Genomic DNA, 18,037 nt, shown 5'->3' with positions numbered 1-18,037 from the left:
TAAAATCCTGTTCTGTTCACTCATGATATTGAGTTTATTCCTTCAACTTAGAACTACTATGAGATATCATGTGATGATTCACTTGATGGATAAAGTCCTCCTCAGAATGTGACCAGTTCCCAGGAGGACTATCTTCTGCACCTCCTGAATGGAGTGCAAGATTTTATTAGTATAGTTTTCCATTTCTTTCTTTCTTATTATTATTTTACTATTAATTTGAACTGCTTTAAACAAATGATTTTCTAAATATGAGATAAACAAAGTACATCTCGTCATATCAGAGCTGACATGGACTTGCCTAACGAGATTATTTGACTATAACAATATGAAAACTTGGAGCAAACATCACACACGCGTTAATACACCGATAAAATTATTTAATTAAAAAAAATGAGCAAAATATGTCCATGTTGGCTCTGAAACAAAAAGAAATCCAGAGCGGAGCTAGATTTTAGTTCCCCTGCCGGAAAGATGACTGTGAAACATAAACAGGAAGCGGCAGGGCAGAGTTTTCGGGGAGTTGCTGGACAGCCATTGCAGTGTCGTGGCTCAGTAACAAAACACGAAGGAGGAGAGAAGGACCTGGCATTTTGCAGGCTCTCTGGTTTTTTTGAGCAAGTGACCAATTTACATGAGTATTAGAGCGAACATACTTGTTATATTAATCTACACCTAGATAACGGGTAAGTTTTTTTTTTGTTTAATGTACTTGATATCTGAAGAGTCCCGTAAACGTTCGACATCTAGGCTAGCAATTTCTCCCGGCTGCTAATGTTGCTACGTTAGCATTTCTTACACCAAGTTTACTGTTACGGTGCTGGGAGTGAGGTGTACATTTAACTTGACCCGTTGTCATGTTTATTTAAACATTGGTGCTTATTTCAGAGTTGAAAAACAGTCGGAGTATTGCACAAATTTCATGGTTTTAGCACGTCGAAGAGCCGCTTTTGTAGCTAACTGCTAGTTAGCTAACGTAGCCATCGATGCAACGTCGCCTAAGTGATAGAGAATATGACACGTAGCTAGAAGCTTCCTGCTAGCCGGTTAGCCGGCCTCGCCTTCTCTTTTCAAACTATACCTAGCCAATATATATATATATATATATATATATATAAGCGTGGCATGGTTTGTTGGCATTCTTAAATACAGTCCTCGTTGTAGTTTTTTGGCTGAAGTGTAACCTGGCAGAGACCATCAATTGCTGTAACATTAGCCGTCATATTGAAGGTTAGCTAACTTCACTGCTACGTCTATACTGGCTGTTATAACCCGGGGATTTTGACAGCCGAGTCAAACCGCATTCGTTGTCTTCGCAGTGTTATGTTAGTTGACAGGTACTGCCTGAAACCTAAATGTGATAATAATTCATATCTTCTCAGAGGAGAAAATGTGCCCCATCTTAGTTTGGTAACACACTGCTCTGATAGGCTTTATCTAAGACATGAGCACTTTGCTACTAACACGCTGAACTAGGAATTCAAGAGGTAGATCACGTTAGTGTTTGAGGTAAGCGGTCTACATGGGTGACGATTTTTGATAAGACACCCCTGTTACCCATTTAATGTTGACTCAGCGTTATTGCAGTGTATTTAAATCTCAGATTTAATTATATTAGACATCTTAGTTATAACGAGTTTTTCTTTGAGGGCACATTTGAGTTCCCGAAGTCATCTTTTTTGTTGTCACAAGTTAAAGGTTCAAGGCAAAGGAGACAAATAAATATAGAGAAAATATAGTGGCCAATGAAATTAATTGCCTTGTTGCCAGTGTGTGAATGTGTGTGTGAATGGGTGGATGACTGGATATGTAAAGCGCTTTGGGGTCCTTAGGGACTAGTAAAAGCGCTATATAAATACAGGCCATTTACCATTTGTTGTTTCACATAACTTTGCAAAAGCGAACATTTGTAGCATAACTATTTTAATATATGTAACAACTAATTTCAAAACATAATTTCTCAAAGTACTGAGCAATTGAGCACAAAATTTTACTGAGCATATTTAAAAGTAAAAAAATAAATCAAACTAACAAAAAAAACTTAATGTATGTGAAAAGTTTGGGGCCCACCTAGGGCTGTACGATATAAGGATATATATCGGATGACGACATAAAAACGTCTATCGTTTCATTTTACGCTATCATTTGTTTCGTGGTGTTGCAAAATAAACTGTTTATGGCAATATTTTTTCATCGTTTTGATGGTCACTGTAGTGGCTATATTCATTTCTTAAAGTTCTCTCTTTCTCTTATATTTAATATAACCACACTATGGACGGACAAGCGCCTGTTTTTATGCATTGTCATCAGCAACAATGATGGTAAAACCATCGCGTCCGCTTGTTTATTTTCCACATAAACCTTTCTCAATAAAGCTCAAGATCCTGTTGAGACTTTTCAAAATAAACTGAATCACGTAAAATAGTATGCAGAGTATTTACCAATGAGAAGCAAAAAAGAGCCGTCAGGTGCTAAAAAATAAACCTTAGACTCAAACGTTAGAACAGGCTTTTCCCTGCAGCACGCTGCAAAGAAAACGGCGGCTGTTACAACCTATGTCTAAAAATGTGTAGTTTCATGCATCGGTAAAACACTCGACTCCAGATATATGACGCCCAGCTAGAAGCACTTCAGCTACCCGAGATTCACAGAATTTACAGAAAATGTTACATTTTTGTGATTTATATCGTTATCGGACGATAGATGTTTTATATCGGGATATGAGATTTTGGTCATATCGCACAGCCCTAGGCCCACCTAATAGTTTTTGCCTTTTCCTCAATCGTATGACATGAGAATGGATTTTTAAGAAGTTGTTTCTTAGGGGGTGTTCTTTTAAGGAATCTTGTTGTCTATTAGATGGCCAGGAAAATTCATAAACTTCTGTTAAGATAACACAGGTAACGTTGACATCTTAAGTGGGGACCATTCGTCCTAGAGGCCCTTTATGAGGAAAAAAGAAGGCTGTAATGGTTCGGAAACCTTCTTCATGGATAATCAATTTGATCAGAGTAATTCACCTTCATGTTTGCATTACATTTTTATTTGTTTACTCTAAAGACCCATTCCTATTTTCCCTTTATTTTGATAGTGTCTGTGTCTTTCTTAGGGCTACCGTTTGGTTTGGGTGAGCTCTTGTTCTCTTGTTAGAATATTGTCATTGTTCATTGGACTCTGAGACAGACGGCAAATGACAGAGCAAGTCAACAACAGCAAAATGTAGTAGAGCGTCAGCATAGTCTTTTAAAGTTGTTCATGTGTATTTTTTAGGGCATATATTTACCTGTCAGTGTGTCAGAAAGTCTTCTGAGATTTACCGACCAAACAGAAGATCTGTTGGCATTTGGCTTTTCATTTCAGACCCTAGTAGTAGCAGTTGGTCATGCTTGATGATCAGTTTGCACATCTTGTAAACGACACCGCCAAATGCAGTTGAAACAGAGTAAGGCAGCAGACTTCAGGCAAGCTTTTTATGGCCACATGCATCTTTTGCTTGCCGAATATTTTACAGTCACTGAGGCAGGCATGGGAGCATATCGGTCCACAGTGTGGCACCAGCTGACGTGTAGTTCAGCTGTATTTGCATGATCTTGACCTTTGTCAGCCTTATACTTTAGCCCTGGAGTTGTTTTCATGTTACGTAATTGGGGCCAGAGGTCTGTACCAGCTTACCTTGCTGTGATCAGTGTGAGGATTGAAAAATGAGATGAAGTTGGAAATGGAGTGCAAAAACTTCTTATTGGAGAGGGGATGTTTGCTTTTTCTGTCCTCCCTTTTATTGAATGTCATAAGCATAGCTCTCACATATTTGATTGGGTCACTTAAATGGGAGACAAAGAAGCTTATATGAAGTAGAAATAAAAAATGAAGACTGTAAAAATGTGTCTTACCCAGAAAAAAAGAAGAAAAAAAAACATCTGTTACACAACAGAAACTGCTATTGATTTCATACTTGTAGTAGTTATCTGAGTCTGTTTATTTTGGGTTTTTTTTTTTAATTGGACAAACAATTAGGCTACCCCCATTTAAACGTCTTAGACGGCATAATTTTCAGATTAAAGCTCATGTTGTCTGTCAAGAAACTGTCAGATGGTATGTGATCAGGGTTCTGAATCTCCTGTCCTTCTGGAACAAGATAATCATTGGCTGTAGAAAGGCACTCACTGTTCTTATCAGCAGTTGCTAGTATCTGTGTGATAGGTTGATGCAACTGGCATATTTAGTTCTTAAGTTATGTGTTACCCTTTAATTGTGTTTATCACTTAATATTTTCAGATACTTTGGCAAGTTGGTTTTTGCCCTATTTAAAAAAAAAAAAAAAAAAATCACAATTTTACAACTTATAAAATTTGAAAAGTACTGTTGAATCAGATAAGATATTTTCTTTAAATATTTAAAAATTTTGCTTCACTTTACAGCACTTATCAGTCCAAAGGGGGAAAAATACCCTTCTCTGTGAATTAATTTGTTCTTTCCTTTGTTTTGAATCCTCTTTTTTTGGGGGGTGGGGTTGTTTTTCAGGATTCAACAGCTCCGGATATGTCATTCCTATTGGAGTGGATTTCTAGCGGTTTCAATAGCGTACTACAGTTTTTAGGTGAGTACCAACTAGGGATGGGAATCAAGAACCGGTTCCCAGTTGTCCATTTCCTTGGACTACTGGGAACTGTTAGTCTTGTTGGTCTGCTTGTCTATCGATCCAGTTATCGGTTCTTGCACTTGCCAATAGTGACACAGTCTATATTGTGGATATGACATTACTTTTATTGTTATTGCACAATAGGATGAGAATGCAATGGTAAACTGGAAACTCCATCTAGGACATAAACACCTGCATTATGTTGCTAACACAGCTTCGACTCTTTGCAAGCATCTAGTCAGACAGCATGCTAACGCTAAGCTAGCCAAGAACGCAGGGTGATGTTAAAGCTGAGTGACTGCTGACCCCAACCCAGCCAGACAGACCCTAAACTTCAAAGGTAACAAACTGATGAGCAGACAGGCTGCAGCCTCCGTTTCAACAATAGAATTACTGTGTTGATCACTTTGAAGTGTCTTTGTGCTGGTGTTCATCATTGCTTTGTGTTGTCAGTTTTGTGTTCATACCTAAACACTGAGAGAAAGATCATATTATTATCATTATCTTATTCCAGTGTTTTTCTAATTTTTCTATGTAACTTTGCACTGTCCACTTTCTGCTGTAACAAAACAAATTCCCCACGTGTGGGACTAATTTATCTTATCTTATCTTATCTTATCTTTTATCTTTGTGACCTTATTAGGATAGCGATTTGTTTTGGTGTGTGAAACTGTAGCCTCTGTTTGTATTGTTAAATGGTAATTATGAGTCAATGCATTTCAGCTATGTTACAGTCAGTGTTGGGAAGGTTACTTTTAAAATGTATTCCATTACAGAATACATGCCCCAAAATGTATTCTGTAACGTATTCCGTTACGTTACTCAATGACAGTAACGTATTCTGAATACTTTGGATTACTTAATGTATTATCATGCTTTTTACAACAACGTGAATGTACTATTGCTGTGTGATTTATTACTATTACTGAAGGTCCGCGACTCCGAACTGTAGTAAAGGGACCTCTGACTAAAACGGCGGGGTCCCTGTCGGCTCGTAGCCGAAAACTAGCTTTACTTTGTTGTGTGGGTCAACTTTTCTTGCGACAGACAGAGAGAGGCGTTGAAAGACTGCTCCAACGGAACTTATTGTTTTCGGAGGAAAACACGAACACGGTGTACAGTCGAGTCTTAATAGCTTACTTACAACTGGGCTCGTCAGGCACTCTTCTTGGCTGAAGTGGTTATTATTATATTTACATGCTTCCAGCTCCCGTTTTTCCTCGATGACAACTCGTACCTTTCCACTCCCCTTTTTCTCTCTCCCTCCTCGAGCTCACAGACCCATAACGTGTATGGCAGTCCATTCTCCCTGCAGCACGGACTACACTGCCCATGATGCTACATTCTTTAGAGCTATGCTTGTAGCATTCTGCCTGTTAGCTTAGCACAACAACAACAACAACAACAACGAAAAGGCGCTCTCTCACCCAGGAAACACACAGTCGCAGAGAGAGAGAGAGCGTCGCCCTGTAACCATGGCAACCGTAACGCTGCCGCCTGGATCAACAGAACGTAGCTGTCAAACAAAACCCAAACAGTCCTGACCCGCGACAAAATGAAACAGGAAAGTACCGCAGTGTAATCCATTTATTTCAACAAAGTAACTGTACTCTGAATACCACCCTTTTAAACGGTAACTGTAACGGAATACAGTTACTCATATTTTGTATTTTAAATACGCAACGGCGGTACATGTATTCCGTTACTCCCCAACACTGGTTACAGTAAGATGAAAATAATGTTACGAGTAAAATTAATTACTTTCTCCTTGGAGTGATAATTACTTTTTTGAGTATTGACTAACGCTGATCTGCTTGCCGCTTGGCAGATCAGTGTTACGAGAGTCCATCTGTTAGTCGAACCTTGGATACAGGAGAAACAATGCGTTTTTCATCCTGGTCATGGAACACTGGACCAGCTCTTGGTCTGCATAACTGGCAATAAGTTGGACTCATTCCTGGTGGGTGATGGGATCCACCAGGGCTGCCCTTTGTCCCTGATTCTGTTCATAATTTTCATGGACAGAATTTCTAGGTGTAGCCAAATAGCGAAAGGCTTTCACCTGGGTGGTTTCAGAATCTCATCACTGCTTATTACTTTCTAGTATCAGCTGATATTTGCTGGAGCCACAGCTGTAAAAGCTACTGGTCATGATATCGGTTTGGATATCTGGTGAGAGGGAAACATGAAGATGAAACCAGGAGATGTCCTTACTGAATCATCAGAGCTGAACAGGTGAAGGAGAGACAGGTTTACCTTTTTAGGTGACATGAATGAGTTGAAGGGAAGTTATAAACTGTTTCTGAGAGACAAATAACATCAGGATCCTTTTCTAAGTAGCTGACAGCTGGTAACTGTGCAGGGGCGGGTCAGGGGGCCAGGTAGGGCATTAACAGGGAAAGGGGGGCACAAAGAAATACTTTTCTTTCTTATTCTCATTTAAAATGTCTCGCTTTTAAAAAATAATTATCTGAATCTTACAACCAAAGTTTTTATCTGATGTAAAATGTATAGAAATCATACATATACCAACAGGACAGTGTACATCACTGTCACAACAGCGTTTATTTTCATTCAAAGGCTTTATGGCTTTAATACCTGGTGGGCCGGTCTCTAGTCAAAATGCCCAGGCCGTTTTTTGTTTTTTTTTTGTCCCAGTCCAGCCCTGAAGTCAGCTGTGACGTGAGGACTATATATACTGGCTGAGAGTGCTTGAAACTCGCTGCAATATCCACCTAAACAAATAGGTGTTGTCCCTCAGGCAAAACCTTTCCAAAGTTTCACACAGAAAGTCTGATCTTTCCAGGCTGTTGCAGCATCTCCCTCTGTGTAATATGGATATCTCTGAGTGGTGAACCATGGTGGTTAAAAACTGACAGGATTGCACATGCATGTCTTCAACCTGTCTGCACCTCCATGCAAGGTAACAAAAATTGAGAGATGCATGATCAGGAAAAATGCACCAAAGCATGTTTTAAGCGTCACCTCTGGCGTCTGCCGCCATTTGCTAGGGAGACATCAGGTATAATGGGCCATTTATTCAATCCTGACCCTGTTGACATAAGAGGGACACAGTGGGTAGTACAGCTTTAGTTGAGATCTGATATCAAATATAACTGAAGGTAAGGTATCAAATTAGAAATGGAATAAGTTGGATTGGTACATCCTCACTCATTATCTCCTAATCCACGCTGCAAAGTTTTATTGTTGTTCATAAAATATTTTTCAGCTGCAGCCCTTGTCAGGAAAATGCTTTGTTTTGTTTCACATTCTAACACATCCATTTTTACACTCTTACACTTTTGATTGTATCACCATTTTTTGGAGTGGTCATCATTTTTCAAATTCTTTCTGTTGCTTCAGTGTATGTCTTTAGTTCCTGGTTAGAGCTCTAACACACGGTAGCCTATGGGTTATGGCATTGCCATTTTGCTCCCTGAAAGTCGCTCAGCTTAAAGCTTTCAGTGATGTCCACATGCTGCGTAAACATGAAAGCCTCATAAAGGATACATCTCTCAGAAACATGACAGAATTTTCCACCCTTCTTTTTTTTCCCCTCTTTTCTTTCTCTCTCTGAGTGTCCATTTGAAATGTGTACCAGCAGCTCTTTTCCCCAGGGTGTGCTGTTCTAGTTTCTGTGTTCGAACTGCTTATATGAAACGGGCGTTCCTGTTCTCCCAGTTAGACAGGTCGCATAGTGCTGCTGTAAGTAATGATGTCATCCAGTTGACTGACTCAGAAATGTTATAAATCCACCAGGTATCACTATGCTGACTCAGAGTTGTAAACACAAAGGCTTGTAATCTTGTTAGGAAAGTTGATCAAGGAGTGGCATAACTTTGCACCTTTTATGTTTTGAGAAAGGTTTTTTTTTTTTTTTTTTTTTTTATATATATATATATATTTTTAATAAATGTAAAAGAAAAAAGAAGAAGAAAGAAAAATAGTCAAATCAGTCCATCAAATTGGAAACTAACTACTTCTTTTTAAATAATCATTGTGTGAATTTGAGAAAACCAAAATGGTGTTCTGATTTATATAAACTTATGTGGATTAAATGTCCCCTGTAGTTCTAAGAACAGGTCTGAGCTTGACAGCCTTTGTTTAGTGTCACTGATTTGCTTTAAAGGTTAAAAAAATATATAATGTGATTCAGCAACTTAAAAAAAAAAAAAAAGAGTAGTAGCGTACAGGTTTGTGTTCTGAAATACTTTTGGCTTTCTTTCAGGACTGTATAAGAAATCCGGCAAGTTAGTATTTCTTGGCCTGGACAATGCTGGCAAAACGACGCTACTGCACATGCTCAAAGATGACAGATTGGGACAGCATGTGCCAACTTTACACCCAAGTGAGTTGGTGCTTACTCTGTCACATGCATGCACGTTCACACATGCTCATTCGGTTATGTGTCAAAAGACTATCAATACAAAGAAATGGAGGCAGCTTTTACAGACATTTATATCTGTTTTCTTGTTAACAGACACTTTTAAAGCAGATGCTGTTGATTGGATGTAATATCATAAATGTAACGTACCTATGTGTAACATGCGCTTGGATATTCCATATGGAATTGCATTAAACTGATGTTTTTTCAGTATCTTTGCTTGACTAATTCATTTCCTCCCCTCCAGCCTCAGAAGAGCTGACGATTGCTGGTATGACTTTCACCACCTTTGACCTTGGAGGCCACGCACAAGGTGTGTCTGTGTTCTGATAGTTTTTGTATTTTACTGATTGCATTTTGTTTTTAAGGAAACAACAATATTCATTTGTATGGCTAATGTACTTCAGTTTTCAGTCTGGTTAGCCCAAGGTTAAAACAGAAGAGAAGTTGACAAATAAGATTTTTTTTTTTTTTTAAATTTTGTTTGTTCACTCAGCCCGCAGGGTGTGGAAAAACTACCTCCCTGCCATCAATGGCATTGTCTTCCTTGTGGATTGTGCAGACCTCGGGAGATTGGGTGAATCAAAAGCAGAACTTGATGTAAGTACCCGCAACACACGTGGTCCCCATCACATCGCTAAGCCTCGTTTTTGACAGCTTTTAGTATAATAACAAAGAGAGAAATAAGTGTAGTTTTGGTTATTCATTGTGCATGTTACCTTTTACCACATGTATTTGATAATTGCAATTTGAGAAAAAAATGAGAGGAGATAATAGTTTTTGTTTTTCCCCAGTAAGTCCATATAAAGATACAAAGGGACCATTAAAGAACTACTCATAAAGGGATTATTTCTTTCAGAAAACAAGTAATCATGTAGAAAAAGAACACAATATAATTAATAATTATTTTAAAAATAAGAGAAAAAGGAAACATGTTGAAAAAAGCGTGTTTGTATGAAAGCGGCACCACAATATTATTGATCACAATTGTTTGCCCAATGGGTACCAATATTATGGGAATTATGATAGATTATACAAAACAGTATGGCAGTTTTTCTTTATTCAAATGTTTTTTTTTAAGGGTTTCAGTTTGTGGTGCATTAATCTAATGTCTTGGATGTTTCTGAAAAATCTGCTTCTAGCCCCGCTTCTTAAAAGAGAGGGGTTCATTTCTCTTCCCTACATGTTCTAATCTACTTTTCAACCAGCCGACCAAAGGGATATTTCTGGTAACTAATTTACCAGTTTTAGAATAGTCTGAAAGGCAAAAGCTGCTCACAGAACATCCAAAACTGAGCAAATTCTAAAAGTGTAACATTGGCCAGTCAAATGTTTTGTTTGTATTTTAGGAGTTACAGGAAAATGTTAATCACACTCTTTATTTTCTAATTGTGTTTCACAAAAGCATGTTTTTTGCTGGCTTTTTTAAATTTAATTTTTAAATGGACAAATCTGGGTGAATGATTAATGACCTGGCATGGCTATAAGAATCACTCCTCCTCCTTGTATTGGAAAGAATTTAACCAAACTTGTGTGCAAGTTTGTTTAAATTCACACCAGCTGTGTTCAAGGTCACATTTTAGTTTTACAGGCAGTAACCTATGAACAGTGATGGTTCATAAGCCAAATGAGCTACAACGTCATTGTTACTGTGGTCTCCTGTCTGACTTCAAGTCACTAAAAACTCATGCTATTCAAAGGCTACTACTGTCTACTAGTTACATATAACTTAGTCAGTTAGAGGACAATCAAAGCAATAACTGTGAGAACTTACTAGAAAAAATTATAATAGCCATAAACGCTTCATTCAAACACCGCATTTTTAATTATTATTATTATTTTTTTTTTTTAAATAAATCTGCTCGTGAATTAATTTTTTCCCTTTAATTTAGAAGGGACGATGCATATTATTGAAGATATCAATGTAAATATACCAGAGTTAGCTAAAAGGCTGCTCCTCATCTGTGGTCTCTGACAGGTCAGACAAAAATAGTGAAGAAGAAATTTACCCCACACTGTCAGACAATGTACAACAATTTATTAGCCATTGTTTGAGATGAATTTTAAATGTGTTGAAGCATTGTCTTACTTTTTGGAATATGATTCCAAATCTACCTTTACCTACCAATACGAATGTTGTCACTCTCATTGACCCACCCAGGCATTAATGACAGATGAGACCATCGGAAATGTGCCTATTCTGATCCTGGGCAACAAGATTGACAGGCCAGAAGCCATCAGCGAGGAGAAGCTGAGGGAAATCTTCGGATTGTACGGACAGACGACAGGAAAGGTGAGACACCGTCCAAGTGAACCAAGGCTTTAAAGCTCTAAATGCTGAAGAACAGAAAAAAATATATATAAGTTCATATATCAAAATGTGAAAGGACCAACAGTCCTAGATAAATCCCTGCCTGGTTCTTTTGCATAACATGTCAGATATTTTATCAATGTAAAAGACATAGGGGATCATGTGCAGTAAATGAGCCTTGTACCAATGTGTTGTGGTCCCAAAGTGGGTTTGGTTTAATTTTTCTTTCTGCTTTTTTTTTTCTTCCATCCTCAGGGCAACGTTCCCTTGAAGGAGCTGAACACAAGACCACTGGAGGTGTTCATGTGCAGTGTGTTGAAGAGGCAGGGCTACGGTGAGGGCTTCCGCTGGCTCTCCCAGTACATCGACTAAAGAAGCCAAGCCCCGTGACACGCTGACACCACCACCACCACGATTATCAGGGCGAGCGCTAAATCCAACCATTCGAGTCGCCCACCGTTGCCACCAGTACCATCATGCTCAGCCCCACGTTCGGTTAATCAAGTCTACATCCACCTTCAGAGAAACCAGTACAACTTGATCCCAATAGACTTTTATTGGTCGAACATTTGGTTCTGCACTTACAGCATTCATACCTGTACATGAACACAGTTGTTTCCATCTCTCGCTTTTTTTTTTCTCTTCCCCTCTTTGAAAGAGTAACATAGCATTGGTTCCACAGCAAAGGGTGTTCAAATTCAAGTGGATGAATCTTTTCTATGTTGTCTGTCCTCTGCTGCCCCTTTCTCCCTCGCTCACTGCGATCTGTTGATAATGATGATAGATGCATTATAAGTGTAAAACTGTACATGATTCCATTTATATAATCAACAATCCAATGCCTCTCCCCCACCCCCTCTTCAACAACATGTTAAACAATGAGAGAGAGCAACATAGTTGTATACATTGCAGTACACTTTTTTAACAGTAAAGACATTCAACATCGTATTTAATCGCAGTGTTTTTGTTTTTGTTTTTTTGCTTTCCCCACATGGTTTCAATAACTAAATGAAGTGGCCACATGCACACCCCCCACTCTATACATGTGGCTGTTTTACCCATTTATTAAAATGGAACAGATCTTGGTGTATCAGAAATGTGATGAGTTTCTTTAGGTTATTTGGAAGTTAAAATACTCTCATCCCAGGCTCTGTGGGCACAGTCACATTATATTGAGTCAAAATAGTCAATAACACCCCCCCCCCCTTTCTTTTTCTCTTTTTTTTTTTCCTTTCTTAAATTTACATAAGAGAAGCATGGGGTGGTAACATAACTAACAAGAGGAACGTTTTAATAGAAGTAATACTGGCTGTAACTCTGATAAGGTTTGAAATTGTGTAGGTAGCACAATGGTCAGTTGATGCAAGGAAGACTATTTAAATAAATTAAATGAACTTTGCAATAAATATCTTTATAATAACATGCAGTAAGAAATGAAGCGAGGAATAAAATAAACAGCCAGATGTAACGTCTAGTAGTCATCACTGTTAGAAGTTCATACTACAGATGTACGTTCCTGCTCAGACCTTTTCACAGGGTTAATCTAGTGACCAAGCAGAAGACACGTCCCACAGTGGGAACAGGTAGATAGGCTTAAGACACCTAAGAAAGGGACCATATATATGAAATGTACACAAACATCGTACATGGATTTTGTATTTCTAAGTGGTATCCTTTGATCTATGTGCATTACCAGATACTATTATGCATGCCTTGTTCTTTTGAGTTTTTTTGTTTTATTTACATTTACTCCACAATACAACAGGAGAGAAGGAGATGCCAAAATTCACTATGAGATGATTGTTATGTTTTTGTTTTTGTTTTGTAAGGAAACAATGGAATTGCGCATAATACATACTTTTTTCTGTCCCTGTCCCTTTGTGTCTCTTTAATTCCCTCATGACAAGATGATGAGCTATTCCAGCAAGGGTGGGACTTACTGTTGTTTGCATCATATGAAATGTAATAAATGTTTGCAATGAATAACAGGCTAAACCTTGATCCCCAATGTAGACTCCTTTTTCCCCCCCACTTTTCTTTAATATTAATGTTTTTTCCATCAGCAATCAATTGGTGCTTCACACCCAAGCGCCTTATAAATCAATGGAATTTTTTTTCTTCAACATTTTCCAGATGTGGTTCTTTTGAAATCACATTATATTTTTGTGAGTTAATAACATCTGAGAGCCTTCATAACTTTAGTTCAGGGGAGACAAGGGGCTGAAAAACACATTGAGGCCCTGCAACCTAGTCAGTCAAATCTCTCCAAGTGTCATGTTCTAAATAATAAATCTAGTCTTGTTTTTGTTCATCGTTTATTTCTGTAACCAGTATTGGTGTCGTGGGATTTGCCAGTCTTAACGGCACCAAATTAATGTCTGGTGTAGAATAATAGAAACTAACATTGGTACCCTGGATGTTTTATCCCTTTTCTGATAATTCACTGGCTAAAATCTTAATTTGAGGTCAACTTTCAAGGGCCAATATCACTTTGTGAGACGAGTAGTAGTCAAAATGAGTTATAGTCCATAAAAGGCCTACATTTTTATACCTCACTTATCTCTCAGGTAAATTAAGACATTGCACAAAAAACACTTGATTCTGAGAGGGTCAGGTGCAAAGTTTTTTCCTTTCCTTTTTTTATGTAACGGTCCAATTTTGTCTCTTTTATTCAAGTAAAAGTGTCAATCCACCAATATTAACTGATCTAAGAATATGAAATAAAAATCTTAATTTTAAAAGTAACAGTATCAAAAATTAATTTAGTTAGGGTACAAATTCAAAAATAATGTTGATGAATTACTGTTTGCCAGTTTAATAGTCAAGTTCAATGATCTCTAAGATAGTGATCCCTTCAGGAAAACACAAAATGGTCCCATCTCTGGGATCATGAGATGACAAATGGGGCAGGGGGGAAAAATCATATATTGAGATTACAGTTTAAAAATGCTTAACAAGCAAGAAGGTTAAGAACATTCAACAACTCAAAGAAATTCTGAATGTGATGAAGGGTATGAAATGAAAATGACTTTTTATTAATAGGTCACAAGACAGGTTGGTTGGCAATGACTGTCACAATAAGCTTTTGGCTGATGACTCCACATATGCGCATACAATGTTCTCAACAAATTTATATTATTATGATTCATGACCATCTGATAAAATAAAATGAGCATTAAACATGAAAAAAAAAACCTAAACAAAACTGCAATTTATAAACATTGTTAAAAAAAAAAGATGTTGCAGTGCTGGTGCTTTTGCTCTGACTAAAATACCCCTGGGTAGGATGTGACAAATATGACAAATATGTAGGCTGCTTACAATGTAATGTGCCCTGAGATAGCCATTGATGCTACCTAAAAATGCAATGATTTGATTTTGTAACTACAGTCCAGAATTCCCTGATAAAGTAACAAGTAAAAGTAGATGAAAAATAACATCAAAAAACAAAACAAAACAACATATTCACCTAAATTTTATCCTCCACATCACCTTTATGGGTGGAAGAAGTATCTCATCGCAATATTAAACAGCATACATCAACATGTTGTGCTACTTGAGTTATTAAGCTGTCGTGATTTACATTATGAAGTTTGTGGAAGCATTACGTAACTGTGGACATTAAAAAACCCATTTTGCCTTTATGTGTATTATTTAGTTTCAGCACAAGCGTCGTACTGTGTAATGCCACTAGATGGCGCAGTCGAGATGGGAGAGTATATTTGAAGGATCTCAGTAAATACTAGAAATAACAACAAAATAATAGAACAATGGGGGGTACAATAGAGTCTTTGAAGGAAAGTGCACTCATTGCCTCATAAGCGCTTTATTACTAATAAAGTTCTTTTAAATCATTTAAGAAAAATAAATATAAAATTTTGTCAAAAGAGATTTAAAAGGTACATTGAAGAGAAGGAACATAACTGTACAGATCTTTTAAAAAAAATTTGTGTTTCTAAATAGCACATCCAATGCAAATTCAATGGTTTTAAATTCTTTTCTTAAATAGTTGTGATGACTGTCATTATTATATAATACATGTTTTAATTTTGTTTGCTTTTTAGAATCTAAATATAGAGCTTTTGTTGTCTTTGGTTATTTTTTCTTGCACTTTGTAAACAGTACCTCTTAGCCTAAACAATCTTCCTTTCAATTTTTAAACAAAACACAGGTACATTTTCTAAATGCATTATAATTTATAACTGTTTTTTCCCCATCCTGTCATCAGGCTTAGTGTAAAGACATAAGTTACACAAAATTACAATCTTCTCACAGTTCAGCTCTTTTTGTCACTGTCTTTGAGCTTAGCTTTTCCAACTAGAGAAGCAGTACTTGAATGCTGGAGGTTTCTTGAATGAACCACAGTAGTTGAGGGTGGGACACTGCTGTTCCCAACCTCAACTACTGTATGATATAAGATCACATAAACCTAACTAAACATAAAGTATGTAAGATTCTCAATGCAATAGAGTGTTTTAGTCTATTTATTATGCAATGAAAATATGGTAAACCAGTCTAAAAACAGAAAGAAAATAGCTATAAACAATAAATAATTTGTACCTGTAAAAGGTTAAGAAAAATGTTGGTTTTCTCTGTTAGGGTCACAATTTGTGATAAATACAAATCCCTATACAGTAGATTATGTAGGGACTGTATTTATAAGCAGTCTATGGGTCATCCATTTCTTTCCCATTTACATTACAACACTCTCCAGAATAAATATCAGCGATACAGACTCCCACAGCAAAAAGAGGGGAGAATACAAACAGGACTACGGCAAATATCAGGTGTCCACACACCCCACGGTAATGCTTAATTCAATGCTTACTTCCCTTCAGTATCCCTTCACCTTTCCCTCAGTTTCCTCGTTCCAGGTTTGCACTCTCACTGATTGGAGCTGACGTTCCAAGTTTGGGCTGAGATCTGACACAGGTTTGTACACCTGGTAATGGTCCCGGTTGAAGTACAGTCGGGGTAAAATGCACGTCTGTTTTTTTGTGTGGTTGACTTGATGTATCTGAGGGGGTTATTGAACAATGGGCACCCAAAGAAAGAACTTCCTGGCCTGAATGCGATGCCTCGGATAATCCTGGGCAAGCTGCCTCAGCGCAGGACAAGTTGTCTGTTCCTGATTCAAGTGGCATCTGACGTGGCCTGGAGCAGGAATGTGTGGGGAGGATTATTAGCTTGTGAGATTGTTGAGAAGGAAGAGGAAAAAAAAATCAAACAATGCTTTTATGATTATAAAAAACCCTTAAATACAGAATGACAACAACAAAACCGAGTTTGTGCATGTGATTATACTGTTCACAGAACCCATGGTATATTTATATAATATACCATACCATACTAAAATAAAGCACTGGTTCTGACACAGTTATCATCCTAAATAATATATTATTAAGGAGAACAGAAATAATACAATCACTAACACTATTTAACTTACTTTAAATAATATACTGTATATAGACAGGCAGTTAGCTGTCTGTTGTCTTAACTCAGTCTGGGTCAGTACAGGATGTTACACGTTGTTCTGCCTAAGAAACTGATGCCAACAGTCTTCCTTTACCATGATTTAAGGATACAAGACAATAGGGGAGGCGATTCGGTATTACTGGGAACTTTTACCCTGTCTTATCTCCTTTTACACCTCAACCCAGTCACAACAAAACATCAGCAGTTAACAAGATGTGTAGGCTATTCCAGTCATGGGGAAATGCTTTTTGATATTCTATAAAAGAGATCATTCCTGTTAAAGAGCTGGACAGCTCATGAATTCAACAACAGTGAGGTGTGTCTTTTGATTGTACAAAAACACAACTTTATGTACAATCAGGAGCACAATCGAGAGTGACAGGGTGTCTGTGAGCAGGTTAATGAAATAATATACAGGGCTTTGTTAGATCATTAAGGAAATGCAATACCTGATATTCATAGTACAAAGAAAAATGTAAAGGCAGGGCATGTAAGTGCATACACATGTTTGTGAAATAGTAGCGCAGCCACATGAAGGTAAGAGGAAATATTCTGTGTCAGCTTGATTTGTGAGCTCATGATGAGATGTTGCAGATGAAATGGGGAAATTTTCTTCTTTCACTGGAAACTTTGATGTAATCTTTGATACCATTTTTGAAGCTCACATCAAACACCGACGAACTTCTTCACAAAGAAACCTTTGTTTTTGCTCGACCCAGAGGGATTTTCTTACTCTCTGTCTTTAACCCTCAAATCCACACCATTAAATCTATTGAAGAGTTTACTTTAAGACAGACACTATCTACAGCTAAAAAGGAAGATAGAGCAAATACACACATACAAAATGTGTATGTGATGAAACCGATAAAGGGCAGAAGCCTTGACTTATAATGATGGTTCATATGACTGGTCACCTGACATATTCTTCAGTTTTTGGGATATAGTTTTTTCTCCTGATGCTGTCATGTGTGCCAGAGAGGAGAAAAGCACGTTTCTTATTTGTTTCTCTGCTTGCAATGTCACCTGTTTTGAGTTTAACCCTCAAGAGACAGACTGGGATAATTTATGACCCCAGCAAGTAACAATGGATGAACCAAAACACCCTGACTATTATTACTGATGTCTACACTGTAATTTTCTGTTAATCAAAGTCTTGCAGAGTCACCAGTCCGTCTGTGCTTTAGTGTTAAATAACAATGTGCTGTAATATAGATAAAAACCTATATTACTG

General features: G+C 37.5%; 1 protein-coding gene across 1 annotated transcript; it reads left to right on the top strand.

Annotated features, from left to right (window-relative positions):
* Positions 1-499: 499 nt before the first annotated feature.
* sar1b (secretion associated, Ras related GTPase 1B) lies at positions 500-13,206 on the top strand. Its single transcript, XM_086309294.1, has 7 exons — positions 500-683; positions 4,519-4,594; positions 8,865-8,984; positions 9,268-9,333; positions 9,517-9,620; positions 11,182-11,313; positions 11,587-13,206. The coding sequence occupies exons 2-7, from the start codon at positions 4,537-4,539 to the stop codon at positions 11,701-11,703; spliced, it is 597 nt and encodes a 198-aa protein (XP_086165420.1). The 5' UTR covers positions 500-683; positions 4,519-4,536; the 3' UTR covers positions 11,704-13,206.
* Positions 13,207-18,037: the final 4,831 nt, after the last annotated feature.

Source organism: Aulonocara sp. 'chitande type north' Nkhata Bay, linkage group LG10 (genome assembly GCF_057382095.1).
Source record: "Aulonocara sp. 'chitande type north' Nkhata Bay isolate Kocher_YH1m ecotype deep benthic linkage group LG10, A_spYH_male_GT1.1, whole genome shotgun sequence".
Lineage (NCBI taxonomy): Eukaryota > Metazoa > Chordata > Actinopteri > Cichliformes > Cichlidae > Aulonocara > Aulonocara sp. 'chitande type north' Nkhata Bay.
This window is presented reverse-complemented; position numbering and strand designations above follow the sequence as displayed.